Source organism: Trachurus trachurus (genome assembly GCF_905171665.1).
Source record: "Trachurus trachurus genome assembly, chromosome: 17".
Classification (NCBI taxonomy): Eukaryota; Metazoa; Chordata; class Actinopteri; order Carangiformes; family Carangidae; genus Trachurus; species Trachurus trachurus.
In genome coordinates this window covers 12,011,466-12,032,528 of record NC_139900.1, presented here as the reverse complement: position 1 = coordinate 12,032,528, position 21,063 = coordinate 12,011,466, and the positions used below count along the sequence as shown (strand labels likewise).

At 42.7% G+C, this 21,063-nt stretch overlaps 1 protein-coding gene across 1 annotated transcript in view; it reads left to right on the top strand.

Annotated features, from left to right (window-relative positions):
- The window catches only part of LOC311000849 (receptor-type tyrosine-protein phosphatase mu), a gene marked incomplete at its 5' end in the record, with an annotated part of 166,989 nt that overhangs the window by 72,164 nt on the left and 73,762 nt on the right, over positions 1–21,063 (top strand). The window contains 4 exons of the mRNA XM_083991711.1: positions 8,506–8,814; positions 10,873–10,982; positions 17,052–17,253; positions 17,907–18,009. Of these exons, the coding sequence (XP_083847837.1) occupies positions 8,506–8,814; positions 10,873–10,982; positions 17,052–17,253; positions 17,907–18,009 (724 nt within the window). The remainder of the gene's footprint in view (positions 1–8,505; positions 8,815–10,872; positions 10,983–17,051; positions 17,254–17,906; positions 18,010–21,063) is intronic.

The following is a 21,063-nucleotide window of genomic DNA, read 5'->3' as shown; positions in this document are numbered from 1 at the left end:
GTAAATGAGGGCTTGTGTTCTTTTCCCGTTTGTAAACCCCGGACCCTGCAGGCACTTTTCCCCGCCAGGATACAACCTGAACATATAGGAGAGACAAAGCCTGGCCCTGTGACAGTAGAGACGGCTTCTCTGTGGGCGTGTATATGTGTTAAGACAGATGGAGGATGAGGGGGTGGGCGGGTGGGTGGGTGAGTGGTGATTGTGATGGTGGTCATTCTACCTGTCACTCTGACCCCAATCACTGCACAGCATATTGGTGGAAACGAAATGAAAGATTGATTTAACCAGTTCCACCTCCTCTGCCTCTGCTCTTCCCATCAACCGGCTGCCCATTTGTTTTCATCTTGTTCGGTGGACTTGCACTTCCCGTCACCTTTTGCCCCCGAGACACAGTCACCAGGCCTGTTCTTTGTAATCCCTCTAAATGGTCTCTGATGGAAAAGACTACCTCCTGACATTTTGTACCCAGTTGTAATTTATTGATTTATTTATTCCTCATCTAAGAAGATTCAACCAACATGTTCAACTTTTTTTTTTTTTTTTTTTTTTTTTACGTCTTCTAGCGGCAGGTGCTCGGTGAAGCGAATATCACCTCAAGGGTTTCGCAGTTGGTTTCCGCGGAGTAGCACTTCATTGAATCACAATGAATTAACTGTAGAGCCCCTTTTAGCTGCAGCGGGCTTTGAACGACTGCAGTAACCAGTATATTACAAAACATGATGGTAGTAAGTAACCATTATTAATTCATGAAATTACAATTTCCATGGAAATATTCAACATATGTGGACTATCAGGCGAGATTCACAGTGAGTGGTGTGATATAAATGCAGAAAACAGAACCTACTCATTTTTATGAGCCGGATTCATGCATTTTTATGAGGTATAAATGTATATAGTGGCACTTTTGCACATTTTTATTCTGAGTGTCTCAAATCAAGTGGGGACTCAAACACTGATGTAATCTGTTGTTATTCTATTAGTTAATAAGCCTCTCTCCATTATCCACTCAGCATAAACCTTCATTAACCTATTTAGAGATTATTTTATCCCGCAATCATCGAATGTAAATATTTTCATCAGTAACAAATCATTGTTGTTTTGGTGTCTACTGTATATGTTCATGTTAGCATGAGTTTCTGAGGTCTGAGGTAAAGAAACATCACTTTCCTCAGTGCAGATATCAGTATCTTCACTTTAAACCGGAAATAAACATGGGTTGATAGGAAAAGGTTTGAATGCCAAGCGAAAACACAAAGGGTTAAATGTTGCGAACATAAAAATTATACATAAATATAATTATAAGCTATTGAAGTATATGATTCTTTTCAAATTTCATACCCGCGGGGTTGTTTGTTTGCTTCGAAAGGCGCCATAGGTCGGTCATTCATGAGCAGAGATGAGCACCTACACACAGCAACGACTCGTCTCATCGTCTTTCACTCGCCCTCTTTATTTCTGTCCTCAATTCAGTTCAGTTCAGTTTCATTTGTATAGCATCAAATCATAGCTGTATTATCTCAAGGCAGTTTATACAGAGGAAGGACGAGACCTTAAAGTATTATAGAGAGAAACCCAGCTGTTCCCACCGTGAGCAAACAGTTGGCGACGACGGCGGAAGAGGAAGGAAAAAACTCCTTTTAATAAGAAGCAAACTCCAACAGAAGTGGACTGAAGTGGGGTGAGAAGTGGAGAGAGGGAGGGAGGGAGGGAGAAAGGGAGGGAGGGAGGGAGGGAGGGAGACGGAAGAAAGAGTGAGAGAGAGAGAGACCAGGAAGGCAGTCACCCATTCATCTCCACCTCTACAGCTTCAGGGCGTTCATCAGACAAGGTGGCAGCCCGGCCCGGTCCGGCAGACCGGGGCTCATTCTGGTGGTTTCAATTCGATCCAGCGTGTTGGAGAGAAGGCGGAGGGTGAGAGGGGTGGGAGTGGGGGGGCCCCTCCGCCCCTCATCCTCACCCATCGTGGCAGTGCCATTTATCACAAGGCCTATAAAGAAGGACTTGATAGAGTGAGTAGCGACCACCACCATTCAATAAATCCTTGTGATTATCCACGCCTCCGAGGTGTTCGGGCAAAGTGCCTGCGTCTCTGTGTGTGTGTGTGTGTGTGTGTGTGTGTGCGTCTGCATCTGTGTGTATGTGTATGTGTTCAAGTGTGTGTCCGCGTCTCTGTGTGTGTGTGTGTGTGTGTGTTTGTGTGTGTGTGTAAGTGTGTGTGTTCATGTCCTGAGCCTGTGGGCATTTGTCTCTGACTGTGTAATGGGTGTAGAGGGTGACGTTGGAACACAAGAGGTCCGTGTACGGTGCCTTTTAAGTGCTATCAATTATATCATGTGTACACGCACCGAACCCCCCCCCACTCCCCACACACACACACACACACACACACACACACACACACACACACACACGACCGCCCCCTCCGGTTTGACTTGTTGCATTTAATGGCAGCAAAAACTTTGGCCCCTCCGCCTCTTGAGTCCTTATCTCTCTCTCTCCACCCTGCCAGCCCCTCCCTCTGCACCCACCCACCCACCCATCCACCCACTCATGACTCCCTCCACCCCTCCCTCTTAACCCCCTCCCTCCCCTCTTTGTCTTCCTCCAGAGGATTGCACGGAGGAGCACTCTAGGAGGGTGATGGAGCTTTGATTGTCGGTTATCAAAAGCTATCATTACAGCTCGCTTCTGCGGGATATGAAAATGATTTCCTAAGTGTAAAACCCATGTCATTACCTCAATGGCCTCAGTGCTATCACTGAGATGTAATAGAAAGAGGCAAACAAATGTGTTCACCTCCCCCCCAGCCCCCCCCCCCCCCCCCCCACTCAAACAGAACAGGGGGAGAAAACACACAGCAATGTGAGAGAGAGAGAGATAAGTGATGGCAATACCAGGCCTCGGTGCCTGGGAAAGGAACACTTTACATGACAACAGCACCTCCGACCAGGATTTAATCTTCGCCGCCGTCGTCGCCGTCATGTTGTTTTGGTTCTGTCTTCCACAAAGGCGCCTCGGTGTGTGTGTGTGTCTGTGTGTGTGTGTGTGTGAGTGAGACAAACCTCCGCTGACGTTCTCCAGAAACCAACCTGACAGTCTACATGCCATCCCGTGGAAGTTGAGGCATTTCTCCTCCACCTGAGAGCTGCTTCATCCCAGTGAGACGGCGGCTGAGCTCAGGGGCAACATCGACTTGCTGTGGGGTTTCTAATCACTGGGGAAGTAGTTGCCCCTCAACCAAACACCACCATCCCTCCCCTCCCTCTCATCCCCTCCCTCCTGGTTGTGTTTGCAGAGCAGGGAGATGGAAGTGCCAGCACCAGGCTTTTTTTTTTTGTTCTTAATCAATGCGGATCTGATAAAGATCCTGGCTTTCCGAATGACTACGCATAAGACCGTAAACACGCTAGAAAACACACATTGTCCTCCTCCCCTCTTATATATACACACACGCGTGGCACACACTTGTCTCACATAAAAGTGCCTGCGCTCCGGACATGCCCAATTTGTTTCCTTTCATCCAGGACTAATGTCTCGCTCTACCCAGGGGCTAAGTGCACCATTTGAAGCCCCCTCTAGGACAGACGGCTGCAACATGTGGTTATTTGTTGTTGTTGTTGTTGTCTTGTCTTTTTTTTTTGTGTGTGTGTGGTTTCATATTTTTTGGGGAAATTCATGCTCATCGCTGCAGCCATGCGTCATGGTGGCGCGAGCAGGGCCCGTTCAAATTAACAAGAGGCAATAATGTGCTGATGATTTAAAAAAAACATTATTTAAATGTCACGCCGTAATGATGAAAAAAAAATCACTAATAGTTCAATGTAAATGTCAAATTTTAAATTATTCAATTACATCAGCGAGTGTGGGGCAGGTGATAATTTGTCCAGCGCTTGGAATACCAATCTGGCTCTGACTGGAGCTCATCTGTGCCCTGGCGTAAGATAGACCTCAGTAATTTCCTGCTCCAAGGGATGCTTTCATGGCCATTATTATAACTCTATTCCACTAGAAATATCTGCCATACTGGAGAGATATTAGAGTCATATTTTCAGCACTTTCACCCGAATGTCGCCCCCGGTGTGCGATCGCTTGTGAAAAGTGTTAAGAATAAACCCCCCCCCCCCAAAAAAAACAAACAAATGGTACGGAGTTGAAGAGGCAGCCCTTGTTATTCCTTGTCGTGATTTGTGTTTGTGCTTTTGTTACTGAGCCTCTTACTGCTCGGTCAATAAAACACAACTATAGCGGCCGCAGCAGGCTGGTGTAAATAAGCTCATCTCATCAGCTGTCATTCATGGGCCTCTATGAAAATGGCTGCACAGCCTCCCCATCCACGCACAAAGGGATTTTTTAAAAGGATGCACAACCGTTCAGCACGACCTGTTCGTTTCAGATTAAGCAGGAGAGGAGGGCACAGGGTGTTTTATCTTTCTTTCTTTCTTTCTTTCTTTCTTTCTTTCTTGCTTTCTTTCTCTCTCTCTCTCTCTCTCTCTCTCTCTCTCTCTCTCTCTCTCTCTCTCTCTCTCTCTCTCTCTCTTCTCCTCTTTCTTCAAAGTCAACCATGACCAGGCACTGAAATGGATGAGGCACCTTGTTGTTCATGCAAACAGATGATGTCATTCTGACTCATGAGGTACAAGTTGTGATTGGGCGTCCGCCACAGATCCTCACATTTTTACTGCCTCCCTCAGACAGCTGGCATTTGCACTACAGGGAGCCAATGGGGCAACAAACAATTAGCCTTTTCTCCACAAAACTCCAGGGAGAGGCTATAGAATTATTCATAGGAGCCGTTTTACGAAATTGGCCAATATTTCTTTATGTACCTCCACTATTACTGTTGGTGCACCAGCCAAAATGTGTCTAATGTTCTTAGCACATGCCAATAAAAGACACATTTTAAATTTACATATGAATATAAGGCTTCCTCTTTTTGAATTTCTCTTTTTTATGTGCTACGGTCCACCTCTCCTCACAATCCCATTTCTCCACCCCCAAGTGCTTTCCCCCCATTCTCGTTGTTGGCGTCGTCGTTTCTCCGTCGGCCAGCGTTTGGGGCGCAGCCGACCTGAAGATCTGCGGATCTGCGATGCTCCACAAAGATGGGAGTGTGACAGTCTCCTCCTTTGGACGCTTTTCTCCATGAAAAAGAGACTTCCCTGGCGGCGGCCCCCGGTGCTCGTGCACGTCTGCTCGAGATTCACACTTTGGTGCATTTGTCACTTTGAGAGCATCTGGTTTAATTTGATTTCTGTGCCTGGCCACCCTGCAATTCTCTGTGCTTTTAGTGTAACCGTTTGCCTACTGAGTGCGGCCAACAGATAGTTCCGCAAATAAAGGGGTTTAAACTTCTATTTTCTGGATGGCTTTCCCAACATCGCAACCGATTTGAAAAGGCCTGTTTGCCTTCGCCAGATTCTGCCAAGTTCTGCCTTAGATTCCCTCTTTCTTTTTTTTTCTTTTTAGTGTTGCTCTGATTAAATTAGTTTCAAATGATGGACCACTTTGTGAATTATTACATTCAACATGGTGGAGCTGGATAACTTATTGTCTGTTAGCGCTTCCTACTCTGAATGTTTGACTTTGCAGCCCATCACTTTGAAGGCAGATGTCTTACATACCAGTCTGCACCAAAGATGAACATTTCTTTTGAATTTTTACAATCGCAGAAGGTCAGCGCTGCCAGGAGCCTCTTTTATCGAATGTGACACACAAATTCAAAGAAGTACTCTTAACACCGCAATTCAGAGGGGGAACATAAAGCACCTTTTCTTTTGCAAGACCTAACGTCCCTATAACCTCTCAATCAGCCAAAAAATTATATATTTCCTTCACCTATTGTCTTATTTTTTCATAAAAGCTGATTGACACACGAGCTCTGTCTAGGATTTTTAGTGACTTGTTGCACTCTGCTTAAACCTGCAGCGACAAATCCGTCTTAAACAGAAGCTAATTACCACTGCAGCTTCCTTTTACCAAAGCCTTGTTTCCATTTTCCTCACTGTATATTATCATTTGTAGACTTTTGTGCAGCTTTGTGCGCTGCATGCTGCACATTGCCATCCCATCCCCCGTCTGTCTTTAACAGCTCTTGCTCTGCTCTCTCTCAGGCCCTTATAATGCTATTTCATCTGCTCTATGAAAGCGCAGGAGAGATCACATCTGTTGTTTCTCTATGTGAAATCCAAGCGCTCCATCTTTCATTCAACTAGCAGGTCGCCTTTATTTCTCTCGCTCTCTCTCTCTCGCTGTGTTTTCTTCCTGCAGTATCCTACCTACCGTGTACAAAACCTCTGTCATGTGTCATGTCATGACCCAATTTCATGAAAAGACATTCATTTCTATCTTGTAGCATCTCTATATAGGATTTAATCTTGTGTTCCTGTAAGTTATTTAAAGGAGAATTCCAGTAATTTTCTAAGTAACGCTCTACATCTCTAGGTCCCTGAGTGCGACCATAGGAAACAATACGAGAAAAATATGTGCAGACCGGACCTACGTACTGTAGCTCTCCTCCTGCTAGCTGCGCTACAATGCAGTTAAACAGCAAAGTAATGGGGGCAGTTCTTCTAACGCGACTTTGGCCTCTATATAATACTCAAAATATAACTACAACATCCACCAGTTCCTTACCACACAACACTGAGTCTGCATAACTCTGTTAACATAAGAGAGCAGTGTTAACATGTGTTTTTATCACGTACCTCTGTTTACTCTAGCTTCCTGGGTAGACCTTACTAGGCGACTGTCAAGCTCGGGACTGTTTCCATCAACAAAGACAAAAATGCGAGAAAAACATGGATTTAGGAGGGAAAAAAATGATTTTGGATGGGAAAAAAGACAGTTATTGATGCTTTTTTCCCATCCTTTTTCCCTTTTACCCTTTTTTTCCCATCCAAAATATATCAGCAGGTATGAATGTAGGAGCATCACATGAGTGTTGTTTGCAGACTTGTGCTTGTTTGTCGTGTCCTTTGCACAGTTGGAAGAAACGAACAAGCATGCTGAAACTCCAGTCCGCCCCCCCCCCACCCCCCACCCCCCCCCACCTCCTGGCCATGCACCTCCAGAATGTTAAACATGGCTGCCGCGGCTGCCTCTGAATCGCTGGACTGTGTCTCCTGGGGAACGGGGAAATTGAGCCCTGGCTCTTCCTAATAGGTGGTAAAGTGTTAAGTTCCAGAGAAATGGACTGCGAATTTAACCTGGAATGGAAATTGATCCCATTACCTTGTGCTTGGGCTGCTTTCCTCCCGTAGGAAAGAGAGAGAGAGCGAGAGAGAGAGAAGAAAATAGATGGATGGGTGGGGTGGGGTTAGGGTGGGGAAGGGGGGGCAGAGAGAGGAGATGAGGTGAAAGAGAAAGAGGGAGAGAGGGTGGAAATAGAAAATGGGGAAGCCACAGCGAAAGATGGACAGGGAGAGGAAATGGAGAGAAGAGACGCAGAGAGAGAGAGAGAGGGAGAGAAGGTGGATGGATGGAGGGAAGGAAGGAGGGAGAGAGAAAATGGAGAAAATAGAAGAGAAAAGGCAAGGAGACACAGTGTATGTGATTAGAGGTGATAGGATGGCGGTGGGGGTTGTCTCCTGCCTGGATGGACAGGCTGGCTGACTCTGTATCAGTGTGGTGCTAATAGCTGACCGCCACTGGGCGAGATGGAAAAAGAGCGAGAGAGAGAAAGAAAGAGAGAGAGAGCGAGGAGCGGTGGGGGGAAAAAGGCAGAGGACAAGGTAGAAGGAGCAGAGGAACGGCACGCTCTGAAGGGATGATACACCTCCTGCTGAGGGTTTCCACCAACAGACCTGTGGCGTCTTGGTGTGTGCAGCTGCTGTTAGAGCCAGTTAGCAACGGTGATGGGATGTGGCAACGCTCAGTATCAGGCTGCGGCTTTGAAATTTAAAGAAATATTTTATGGTAGTAAAGAAACTCCAAATAGAGAAAATACAGCTTGAGACCACTCCAAAATGTTCTTAATAAATCAGCTTCTCTACATGTATGGCAGCCGTCGATTCCAGTGTCTATTGAACTCCAACACTCTTCCTAAGTTTAAAAAGTAGTGTTGTGTTGTTTTAAAATGAATATGAACTTGTTTTCTTTGCATTATACAAGGTCTGAAAACACCAGAATTTGTTTGTTATTTTGATCTGTTGCCGTTTTCTGCAAATAAATGCTCTATTTCCAATTTGGGAGAAATTTTGTCAGTAGGTTATAGAATGAAACAAAAGTGTTCATTTTACTCAAACACATACCTATGAATAGTAAAACCAGAGGAACTGATCATTTTGAAGTGGTGTATTTCAATATGAATAAAAAAAGAAGTATTGACCTGGTCTCAAGTGTTGTTTTTTTAACCTAAAGAAACATGGCCGTCTCTGTGCTCCGGCATAGACTTCAGTCATTTCCCTGATTTTATTGAAACTATCTTGTACTAGCTGTCATTTCATACGGCCTAATTGATTATTTTGATGTATGCTCACTCTCTGCTGTCTGTGTCCACCCTGACAGAGCCCATGCATGGCCCACAAAGGCTGGAAGTGGTGGACATCCAGTCCAAGCAGGTGACGGTGCGCTGGGAGCCTCTGGGCTACAACGTGACCCGTTGCCACAGCTACAACCTGACGGTCCAGTACCGCTCCCGAGTGGCCGGCAAGGAGGAGACCCGCGAGGAGGTGTGTTACGACACCCAGAGCCGGGACCCTCAGCACACCATCCACAACCTGACGCCCTTCACCAACCTCAGCGTCAAGCTGGTGCTGCGCAACCCGGAGGGGGTCAAGGAGAGCACGGAGCTCGAGGTTCAGACCGACGAGGACGGTGAGTGTGATGGACGGCTGCTCTGTGCACGGCACTTTGACATAAAACACACGGTACAGACGTACTAACCTGAAGTTAGCTCAGTTTGACAATGAAAAAAGTGAAACACAAACACTTATCCCAACAAACAAATAATCAAACTAAAGGATAATATTGAAAATAATAAATTATAATTCCCTTACTGACATATTTATTGCATTTAATTAACTTAAAAAAATATCTTAATTAAGAAATGTCATTAATTTCAACACATCTATGAGTTTTAAAGTTGTAGTTGAAGGATTTGTACATATTCATAAACAATAATAAATATTTGATAGCTTGCTTATTCATTTGTGTAATTATACATGATGACAGCTATGTAAGATCATGTTATCAAATATTAATTTGCTGTTTAGACTCCAGTCATGGAAGCTCAACAGAGGTTGGTGACAAATGCAAATGCAACTATCTTTAAATCCAATGTAATATGATATAAACCATACATTAAGTGTTCGAATATAGTGTAGCCTAAAATTCAGTAGGGCAATATTATTAATTGAAATGATATTATCAAGCCCAGTTGTAGTTCCTCGAATGGCCACTAGAGTCTGTTTCCAACAGTGAGTCAGTCCCCATAGACTCCCATGTTAAAATGTCCAACTCTAAAGCAGAAATCAAATCAAATCAAATCACTTTATTGTCATTATGCAGTATAGAATTTAAAAAAAAAAAAAATTTCATAAACACATTTACAGCCTGGTACAAACAAACTGTTTCGGTCTCTTAGGCTAATTTGCTCCTACATGACAACTAACTAACAAATATTTGTTTAAATTTCAATATCAAGGTTTCAAAATGGCATTTTTGGTGAGGTTGTAGAAGCTACGTCCATCTTTATTTACAGTCTACGTCAAAGTGAAACTGCTAGCTAACATGAAGCCAACGTAAGAAATAACAAAGTTTCAAAGTTGTGACATTTACGTCTGTGTGTTAAAGTGTCACCTGATCACAAACAGCTTGTAGCCACTCGTGACAGTTTTGGGGGATTTTCCAAATATTTTTCAGGAGAGCACAGCAGAAGTCATGCAGACATCAAGCCTTTCTGTGTTGTATCGTTGTTTCACCTCCTCCAAAGATGAAAGATCGTGTGTGTTGCCTCAGCAGACACAGGAAATGAACTCTATAGAAGTCTCAAGGAACCCCGGCCGCCAGATAACAAACAGGCTCAGCTGACGAAAAGAGGGTCTTGTCATGTCTGGCTCAGATATCTCTGGTTGGAAACTTGAAAGTGGCAACTGTTTCCCACTGTCTGTGCAATGTTGTGTGTGTTTAAGGTCCCATGGGAAAAAGTGTACAGACAGGGGTGTAGCTGTAGTTGCATTCTTGAAGATAACTCCTGGAGAAAAAAAAAGAAAAAGAAAGAAAAAACGACATCTCTACATCATTCTGTTTCACTTACAGAATGAAAGCAATTCGCACGAGGGGTTAAAGGAGCAGATCTCTGTGGCGGCAGCGTCTCAGTACAAGTAAACATTGCAGAAAGATTAAGATTTCCACTATTCCCGTGGGCTCACTAGTTCATCTTTGTAACACATTTCTTATCTGTGTGAAACGTGCTCAGTTTCGCTGTTGAACACGTTTCACGTTGTGTGTTATTTTGTGTGTTTTTCTCAGCGACGGCGGCATCAAATAATCTCACATATTCCTATGATGATGTGTTTGACTTTGGCTCATTGCCATTTGTGTACTGTAGGTCCTTGAAAAGCTCTTTTGTTTATTGTTTTATGCACATCAGCGTGAGGTGCTGGGCTGGGTAAATCATAAATAGAGAAAAAAATTAAATAAATAAACTAAGAATCTAAGTCGGAACAGCTTTCATCCAATTTGTATTGACAACATTTTTTAACTTTGGAAACAACAGATGGAAGATGGAAAAGAATGAAAATCGAAAAATAAGTATCAAGGACATCCTGCTGTTTAGACTTTTTTACTTTCTTGCCTTGGAAAATCGCCGCTCTGCTTCAGGTTGAATTGTTTATTAAGAAACAAATGTGTGTGTGTGATTATTTCCCACAGTGCCAGGTGCTGTTCCTCTGGACTCCATTCAGGGCAGCGCCTACGAGGAGAAAATCATCCTGAAGTGGAGGGAACCAGCGCAAACCTACGGGATCATCACTCAGTACGAGGTACACAGCAAAACTCAGTTAGAGATATTGATCAATCAGTTAAGTTTTTTTTAAATATTTTTTTTGTGAGTCCTGTTGAAGCTGAGATGGACAGCGCTGTGTTGAAAAATGTTCTTATTGATTTATTTCTATCATGCGAATCACTTTGTGTTCTTAAGCTTGGGAATGTTTGCATCTGCCCACGCAACAAAGGCGCATCATAGAGAGAGATTATGAATTAAACCCCCTTAGTCCAGTGTTTGTTTATTTATTTACTTGTTTGGAGGCATTTCTGCAGAGTTTTCAGACTCAGGTTCACCTCAGGATAAAAGAGAGAGTTCCTCCTCTGTGTAACACCTGACCCAGAGGTGGGCAGAGGTGGCCAGAGGTGGCCCTGAGGGGCACCGGCCCTCCACCAGTGACCCCAAATCAAAGGAGACACAAGACATCTCTAAAACAACAAAGGGTTTATTTCACATAAAAATGCAAAAAAAAAAAAAAAAAAGAAAAAGACCTGGATACCAACAGCCGAGGGGCAACAACAAGAAGCCTCTTCCTTCTGATGCTGGCACCCAGAGGTTTTAACCCTTTCTTCTCAGGCCAGGTGATGTAATCAGGAAGAGCCAGAGGTGGAGCTAAAGGTGAAGCAGGACAGAGACAAAAGTAACAGAGAAAAAGATGCTGTAAAAATCTTTATATATACTGTGAGGTCACCCTGCATTACATTGGTAGATGGGTAAATCTAACAGAATACAGTAGGTAGGGTTTAAAGGAGACATATTATGCCCCCTTTCCACAAATTAAAATAGTTCCCAGGTGTCTTAAAGACATGTCTGTGACATGCGTCGGTCAAAATACCCCAAACATCACAGCTCTTTTCATCCTCTCAAAACAGCCCTGCCTGTCCCTTTAAATGCAAATTAACCACTGATCATCAGGCCCCGCCCCTTCTACCCGTCCCAGGTAGGGGTGGTATTATGCAAATTTGAATCCTAGTTACATCACTGGAAGACAACTGAGGGAACAGCTCGTAAAACCACATGGATTTCAACCTAGGGAGCATGCACATTGCAATTTTTTTGGTCAATTTTCACATTTTGGGGACCTGAAGGCAAGACAAACACCCAAATATATGAGCCTACAAAAAGTGATATTTCCATAATACGTCCCCTTTAAGATAAGATGAGATAAGATAAAGCTTTGTTTACAGCTCAAACTCAAATTAAAAATTGCTTTTTAATGAATACATTAAATAATAGTTTAATAGTTATTACACCAACAGCATGGTTTTGCTTCAGAGGTTCATAGTGTCTTTGTCGTCATAGCGGCCTTTTCCCTTTTAGCTATAATATTTTCAGTCAGGTCTGTGGCTCTAGGGACGCCAACGTCCCAGTCGCTCGGCTCGGTCCACGTTCACGTCTCCCTCAGGATGAATTGTGATATCTGTTCCTCCAGCACCATCCTCACATCCACACTACTCACGACCTTCCCATGAGCCTCAGCTGTACTCTGTGTTTTATGTTAATTAGCAAACACTAGCCATGTTGACATGTTAAACTAACACTGTAAACATTATACCTGCTGCTCAACATCAACATTGTTGTTATTAACATTGTCATCGTAGGCCTCGCATTAGCATTTAGCTCAAAGCACCAACTGTGCCACATCACAGTCTCACTGAGCTGCTGGCGTGGCTGCAGACCTGCTTCTCTGCAGTAATGGATGCTGAATATCTACATGGCCATAAGCACCATTAAGCACCATTCAACAGTCAAGGTATAATTATCCTGACTTAACTAAACCAGGCTTTAGACGCATTAATTCATTTATCTTGGTCTCTTTTTTCCATCTCCTGTATGAAATACCATGCAGGTATTTTAGTATATTTATTATATACCGTATATTTGTAGTATAATTTGCTGCTGTTTTACCAGGAGAGATGGATGCTCTTGTGTTTCAAATACAAACAACAGACCGGGGGTTTTGGCACCAGGCACCAGGTTCCTCAAGCACCTCCTCGTTTTTGTATTCTCCATGAAAGATTGAAACAAAGTAATATTGTTTCAGCACGTCAATCAAAGGTCCATCGGAGTAAAGCAGGAATCTCATTTTGCAGGAGGTTATAAAGCAATGCATTGCAACTTAACTAGGTTCTCCAAACATGTAGATGCTCCTCCGACTTTGATTTATTCTGTGCATTTTTATACATTTTTAATAGTTATACTTATTTAGCTCACTTCATTATTTATTACCTCTTTTGTGTTGTTCTCGTATTGTATTGTGCTTCAGGTGCTCTTCCCTTCATCCTGCTCCTCCTCTCTATTTCTCGGAGCACAGTGTGAATGACAATGGAGGAATTTGAATCTTGAATCAACTGCACATCACTGTCGTCTTCTGTCCTTTGACACATGTGCGACCTCTAAAAGAAACTCTCCAAGTCTGTGAAACACACCTCGAAACACATATCACGATTCAGCTCCAAGCAAATGTTGACATAAGGCTCCACACCACCCCTGCCGGTCTTGTCTGGGAGCTGGGTTGAGTCTTCAGTAATAGAAACAGACTCCACATACACATACGCACACACACATACACACAGGATGTATATACACATTGATCTTAACCTTCTTAAGGTGGAAGTAATCCTCCAGCCTTTTCCCACAGATTGATTCTCCTCTGTTGATTCTCCCTCTTGTCACCGTTTGCTCACGCTTGGGATTTTGAGTAGGTTAGCCGTCATTGACAGGGCCGCGCCTCACACACAATGAGGAGGAGAAGGAGAGCAGATTGAATAGTAAAAGCAACGCAACACCTAACGTCGCTCCATCCTCCGCCCGGCCGTGACATCAGGTGACCGAAAGTGAATGAAATATAGAAATGGATATTCTCCCGGCGCTGAGCCGCTGAGCCGTTTCAATCGAAGCCGGGGATCATAATACCGCCGCTGTTTATTCAGGCATGTGGTGTGCAGAGCCGGCGTTGTTTCCTGTGGCACTTAAAAAGGTGCAGAAAAACACTGCCCATAAAAAAAACGGTGGGTTTTAGTGCCCACTTAATCACTTTTACAGCAACATGTTTTAGTTGTTGATCTTTTTAAAATTTCATGCTACAAGTAAAAAGCATTCGGGGCAAACTCTGCACCGTGCGTTGTTGCCGCTTTGTCACGTTCTTTCATATTTATGTTGAGAGGCAAATGTGTTTCACTTTAAAATACCCACCTCTGGGTGTTGTATTCATACGCTGCAGCAATTACTTCTCTCCGTCTAGAAAGCTGTAACGGTATACTAATGTGTCTCGTTAGAATAAGCTATAACTCACTGACGTCCAGGTGTTTGCATGTTTTAGTGTAGAGTAAAAGCATCGTTATAGATTTCCACAGCTTCAGTTTTGGATTAATATACTGTATATATAGACAGATATACGTAGATAAGGAATAAATATTTGCGTTACTCTCTTAAACATGGGACAGATGAGGAGAAGCTAACAAACCTGCAGCTCGCTCCAGGTGTCCTCCTCCCCTCACACCGATCCAGTCTGACTCTCTGCTTTAAGAGAGTAACCCACCATGTATTCTGGTGGTATTCCCCCAGAAGTTACTTCTTATAAGTCAGGACGTTGCTTTGAATTGACATTATCAAAGGACTCCATGTGAAATGCGTCTGACAAGGCCTGATATCAAAGAGATTTCAGCTCCGCTCCTTTTTGACCGAGCTCTGTTGAATGCCATTTAACTGACAGCCTCTCAGACAGACAGACATGAACCAGCATGCTTTGAAGCCATACAGCAGATCCTCCGTCTATTTCCTGCTCATCAGCCATGTTTAGCAAATACAAATTAATTCTGAGGCTGCATCTCTTGTTTATTGAATAAAAGCTCTGAATCCCATTACCTTTTTTTCCCAGAAAATAGCCTGTATTATTTAAAAATAAATAAATAAAAAGCATTTTCAGAGTACTATTACGGTAGGTAAAACTTTAAAAATGGCTATTCTCATAAAACCTGCAGTCTATTTGATTTGCTTGATATTTACTGTAGGTCTGGATTAGATGGTTATAACTCATCTGCAAATAATCTGCTCTTCTATGCTATAACAGGAAAACAATATACAGCAGCTAAAGGTGCAGGGGATTAAATGGGCATTTATTATTCTATGAACACTTCATTGACATTTACAGGAAAAGAAAAGTAAATCAATGCGATATTAAAAAAAAAGAAAAAAGCTTAATACTTCAGGTGGAGTAATAGTTCCAAGCAAGCCCAAATTAATTTGCTCAAATGTCCGCTATTATCTTTCCCGTCAGTTCCATTATAATTGTAAACGCCCGTCCATGTGCCCAGTTTTGACAAGTCATTTCCAATTCCTCTGTCTGAAATGTTATGATATAGGATTTGGCATCACAGACTCATTTCACAGACAAAGACTAAATGAGAAGGCCTCGAAGCATTTCAAAAGTTGATGGACACAAATTATGTAGTACTCCAAACTCCCTTTGTGTTCCTTAATTGGAATTATAATGGAGGTTTTCCTGTACGAGCACAGGCATTTCCTTAAAGTGGGACTTTAGAGTTATTCAAAATGGATATTAGCAAAAACACTCACCTTAATGCTTCTCTCCAGAGCTCCCTGTGTGTTTATTAATGGAGAAGGAATACATTAAGAGTGTTTCTGCTCTCCTTGAAACACCACAAGCTTTGCATCAGCTTGGTTTGACAAATGGGCTACATGTACCTGCGCTTTTTACAGATGGATCTAACCCCGGCTACCAGACGGTCCCTCTCTGCAGCGTTTGTGTATCTCACTAATTTTGGAAATGCCTGGTTGACATAAAGTCAGATGCTCCCACATTACAGGAGAGAGAGAGAGAGAGAGAGAGAGAGAGAGAGAGAGAGAGAGAGAGAGAGAGAGAGAGAGAGAGAGAGAGAGAGAGAGAGAGAGAGAGAGAGAGAGAGAGAGAGAGAGAGAGAGAGAGAGAGAGAGAGAGAGAGAGAGAGAGAGAGAGAGAGAACAAATTACTTTTTAATATATTGTTTTGTGGCTCCATTTGGAAGTGCGGAGCGGATAGTTTGCTAATGTTGTGAGCTGACGGGCCCAGATACGTGGAGTCCAAGTCCGCCTGGCGACAACAACATGCACATCCATCACTGTAGAGACACTGCAACAGCATCTTTTATAAGTGTTGATGCTTGTATTTGTTTTGGAAGTTGCATTTGCTTCCAGGATGTTTGATGAGAACGAAGAGCAGGGAACAAAATTACACGTTATATATCATACTGTATGACGTTCTTCAGGTTGACTCGAGGTTGATCGAGAGTCCTCTGTATCTTTAAGACAACAAGGTTTTAACATGACGTGCCTCATGTTTCAAGTAACTCTGTCTTAAACTAACATTTAACACTTTAAAATTTTAGTCAAATGTTGTTGTTTTTTATTTTGTTGTTTTTAATTTGTTGCCTCATGTGAAGAACTTTCACGTTTTAAAATACACTCCATAAAAACAGTATCATTATATTGGTATTGTAATATGATTATTATGATGTAGAAGATGGCCGTCTTGCCCTGGCCTTAATCATGTGCTTTGATTGTCTAAATACAAAAAAAAAACTTTAATTGTGTTTTAGTAGCTATGCACATTAGTAAACATTCTGCAAATAGGCTCAGTATCACTTTAATTAGCATTTCCTAATTATTATGATTATAAACAGAATTTAAGCAACTCTTGTTTCCTGTCTATTTACATCTCAAAAAACCTTTTATATTGGTGTTTCAGACTATATAATATGTTTATACTGTAATATACAGCAGAACATGGTTATACATAATAGGTTAAACATACTGCACAATAGTTTTCTGTATATTTACACATAGAAACTATTGTCCATCTCTATACGCTACTGTAAATGCAATGGCAGACAAACCCTAAACGCCATGAGTACAGTATCTGCTCCAGCTCTCTGAGCCACTTGAATGTCTCCAACATGAAACGGTTTCATTGTATGAATACAAATCCTCCTCCGGCAGAAGAGAGACGGAGCTTAAACTTGGGAGTACCAGAGGCCGCCATCAGAATATTCATTTCTCTCTCTCCTAGATCTCCTACAAGGCGGTGAGCTCCTTTGACCCTGAGCTGGACCTCTCCAACCAGAGTGGGAAGGTGGTGAAGCTGGGCAACGAGACCACCCACATGTTCACAGGCCTCTACCCGGGCTCCACGTACTCCTTCACCCTGCGCGCCAGCACAGCCAAGGGCTACGGCCCCCCTGTCATCACCCAGTTCACCACCAAGATTTCAGGTCAGCAGGGGTCAACGGCATGGACAGTCTGTGTGTGTGTGTGTGTGTGTAGATCATGTTGAATAAAGAAACCCACCACCGAGTATAAGCGCCTCACATCCAAATGTGTGAATGAAATGAAATCTGCTTCGTACAGAGCCTCACTGATATCGCTCTTCCTAAATTCTTACTTTTTTGTAAGCGAAGAAAAAACTTTATTCAAACGCTGATCCACTGAAGTGTTTTTGTAAATCTGGCTATTACATTAGATTTTGCAGAATTTCCCTATTGGTCGCAGGCAAAATGCTTTTTTAGTTTCCAGAAACCCTGGGACAGATATAGATGATGACCACGAGGCAGGTCTGCATTTGTTCTTGCTCTGCTCAGTTTTTATTCTGATGTGTGTGCGCGTGTGTGGTTGTGCACCACTTTAAAGACTTTCTCTCAGCCAGATACTTTTGTGACAGCAGCTAATGTCTCACTGCTCTGTTATTGCTACACTTAATGATTAAATTATGTCGGTACAAAGGCAAAAAAAAGAAGAAAAAAGAGTGCTCAGTGGAAAAATGAGAAAACTAGGTTTGCTTTCTTTTCTATTTATTGCCGAGCCGAATGAGTCACAAGGCGAGAACATGGATAAAAACTAAAAACTGCGCTAACTTCTCGTTCCTCAGCTCCCTCCATGCCGGCGTACGACCAGGAGACCTCTCTGAACCAGACAGACAGCACGGTGACTGTTCTGCTGAAACCTGCCCAGAGCAGAGGTGCACCAGTGAGGTAGGCCTTCACAATAAGGACACACAGATTCACATTCACACACACACACACACACACACATATTCACATTCACAATGCAACAAAACAGTGAATTAAAATACCAGGAACCGCCATCAGCAACAAAAAATGTATCAAAGAGATTGTGTTTATCGATACCCCACCGTGAAGGAAAGTTGCAAGGGGGATCCAACACCTTACTGTATGTATCTCATTTTCTGAGCTTTATTTGTTTGTGGATTTTTGATCCTGCGAAGAAGAAGAAGAAGAAGAAGCGTAGCCTTTGAAGATGAGAACAAAGCTCTGGTGCAGCCAAGGCTAGCTTCAGGATCTCTTGCCTTTTACCGTGTCTTTTATGTCCTAGGCTGCCCACCCCGATCCAACTGCGGGCTTCTGGGGGGGGGGGGGGGGGGGTGGAGCGGAGAAATTCTGCCTCTGCTTGATGCTGCATTTGTTAGTCATTATTAGGGAAGCAGTGCAGCTGTTCTGTTTAAATGCCAAGTTGTTGTGCAAAAGTCATCGTTTTGGTTTACTCAAGGCCGCTGTGGGCTTCTGGCAGGAGCTCTGCTGCTGGTTGGATGATGTTTTTGTTGGTCATTATCAGTCGTTGGGTTGTTCAGTTAATGCAGTTTTAATAAAACTAAGCTCATTTGTTTGTGCTTTTTTATCAGATCATTCCCAAGCCAATATGAATGATTCCTATTCCTAACTAGGTTTAAAAGAAGGAGAAAAGTGCTTCAGTTTATTAACTGTTTCAGTTTACTGTATATTTCTATTTTCAGTGATGAAAACAATAGTATTTTCATTTTGCATGTTATTTTGAGTAATTGGATGAGAATATTGATAACTTATTCACATTAGATACGAGGCAACCACTTGGAGACCATTAGCGTAGCTTAGCTACAGTATAATGAATCAACAAGAGATTGACACTTTCACCAAACTCGTGTGTCAATTTAGCTATAGAAAAATAGTAAACAAATCAAGGCTTCAAGAATGCACAGTAACCTAAGTACATTTTCTATCATATAACAGAAGGTGAATAAAACATTTTAAATTAAAATCATCTTTTCATCTTTCTTAACTTTTTCCATTTTTACCTTAAAAACCTATGAAAAACAATGAATTATCACCTTTTTAATCAATCTTTACAATGAAGTATGATATTAACACCTACACTCTTTTGAAGTGTTTTTTAACTCATAGTTGTTTCAAGTGTTTTTTTTTAGCTCCTATTTTTCCATTCATTCGTCTTTTGCAATCATTATTATTACGCAATAACCATTATGACCATGACACTAGCCCATCAACACATGTCTACTGTATGGACCAACACTAATGAGGTATAACGTGCTAATTTGTTTATTTTCATGGGCACTGGTTGACTGATGTGGCGTCATATCTAATGCACAGACATGAGTTTGACGTTTAAATTCTTCTTCTTCTCTCTGCAAATACACACATTTACATAAATGTCAAAGCACTCCATGAAATAACATGTTGTTCGTTGGGCGCCGCCAGAGAAAATGCATTTGAGGTGAATTAAGGTTCTTCTTGCTCTGCCCTGTGTGCCCCAATCGAAAACAAACAAAACAAAAAAACAGTTGCAGTGGGAAGCCAGTGAGGGATCGCATCCATAAGAGCAGCACTTGCGGCTCCCGCTGGCACTTTCAGGAATTAGTCTCATCCATAGAGCATCGCCATGCATTGCAGGTTAGAAGAAGAACTGTCACCTTAATTTATATCTGAGGAGACAAGTGCCTTTCTACCTCCTTTCTAGGCCAGCAGTGGGAGTTAGCCGTGCGTACTGAATTGCCCATTCCAATATTTAAAAAAGGTCTATTTTATGAGTTGTTTTATGTTCTTGGCCTACGACAGCTTGTGCTTTTCAGTCACCGGGACCCTGAGAGAGTGGGTTAACTTCTCCGTATGAGGAGCGATAAACACTTGTTCTCGCTGTAAAACTCAATTTTACACTATCAACTCATCTGAGTCCTTTAAAGATTACAGCCTGGAGATCTTTAGTCAGGCTTGTCAGCTCATGTTTACTGTATGTGCAGCTGCCCAGATTAATGCGCCCAGCGCCGAACGGAGAGGCCTGAGCAAGAAAGACAGCGTGATCGGTTTTTAATCTTCTCGCAGGTACAATTCAGAAGGCCTTACTCTGCCTGCCATTCTTTCAGTGGGCTAATTACAAACCCCTAATTATAATTAACAGAGTGCCGTGAATCTGAGCTTCCATTAATTAGCATGCTGGGCTCCTCTTTTGTTTATTGTTGGAAAGCATGCTCACCTCAGGAGCAGATGAAAGTGATTGGGAGAGATTTGGAGATATAAACTTTGGTTTGAGACCCACGTAATCCTTTTCTTTTAGAGGCTGAGTGCTTGTTAGAAAAAGAAAAAAATAGTGTGTTTTGATACAGACGTTTAGTTTTAACGAGTCATATATGTTTAATGAGTCTCTGAAGTTTATCCATTAAAAGAATTCATCGCCATTCATCAGCGGAGTTCAGTACATGGCACAACCACACCTCACAGCTAATTGAAGCATCCTTTGATCACTGCAGAGCCTCTCCATGTCTGAACTTTGGAGGTTTTCAGGTGCATGTTACCTCTTCCCACCCTCCTCACTTCTCTCAAGTCTCGCAGGACACAAAGGCCGCTGTACCGCCTTCATGTGTGTTGCCCGGTGTCTCTGAAAAATATGAATTGCAAAGGAAAGGAGGTGGCGGAGGGGCAGCGAACAGGCGGGGAGATTACGATGCAGGCCCCCAAGACGAGATATGGCAGGCTTTTGAAGGTGTTTTCCCACCTCCAACCCCGAGTGACACAAGATGCCTTTGAAATTTTAAGGTGACTATAAAGTAGCACCCATTCAGAGGAGAGGAGCTAGGCGGTCTGTTGGGATCTGCTGTCTGGCCAGTTATGATAAATGTAGTCATGTGAATTTTCCCGAGCAACAACATCTCTAATCTGTTTCTGGGTTTGAGTGTTGAGATGCATGACTAAGTGACGTTTGCAGCTGCAGTCAAGGCACATATTTAAGGGATGATTTTT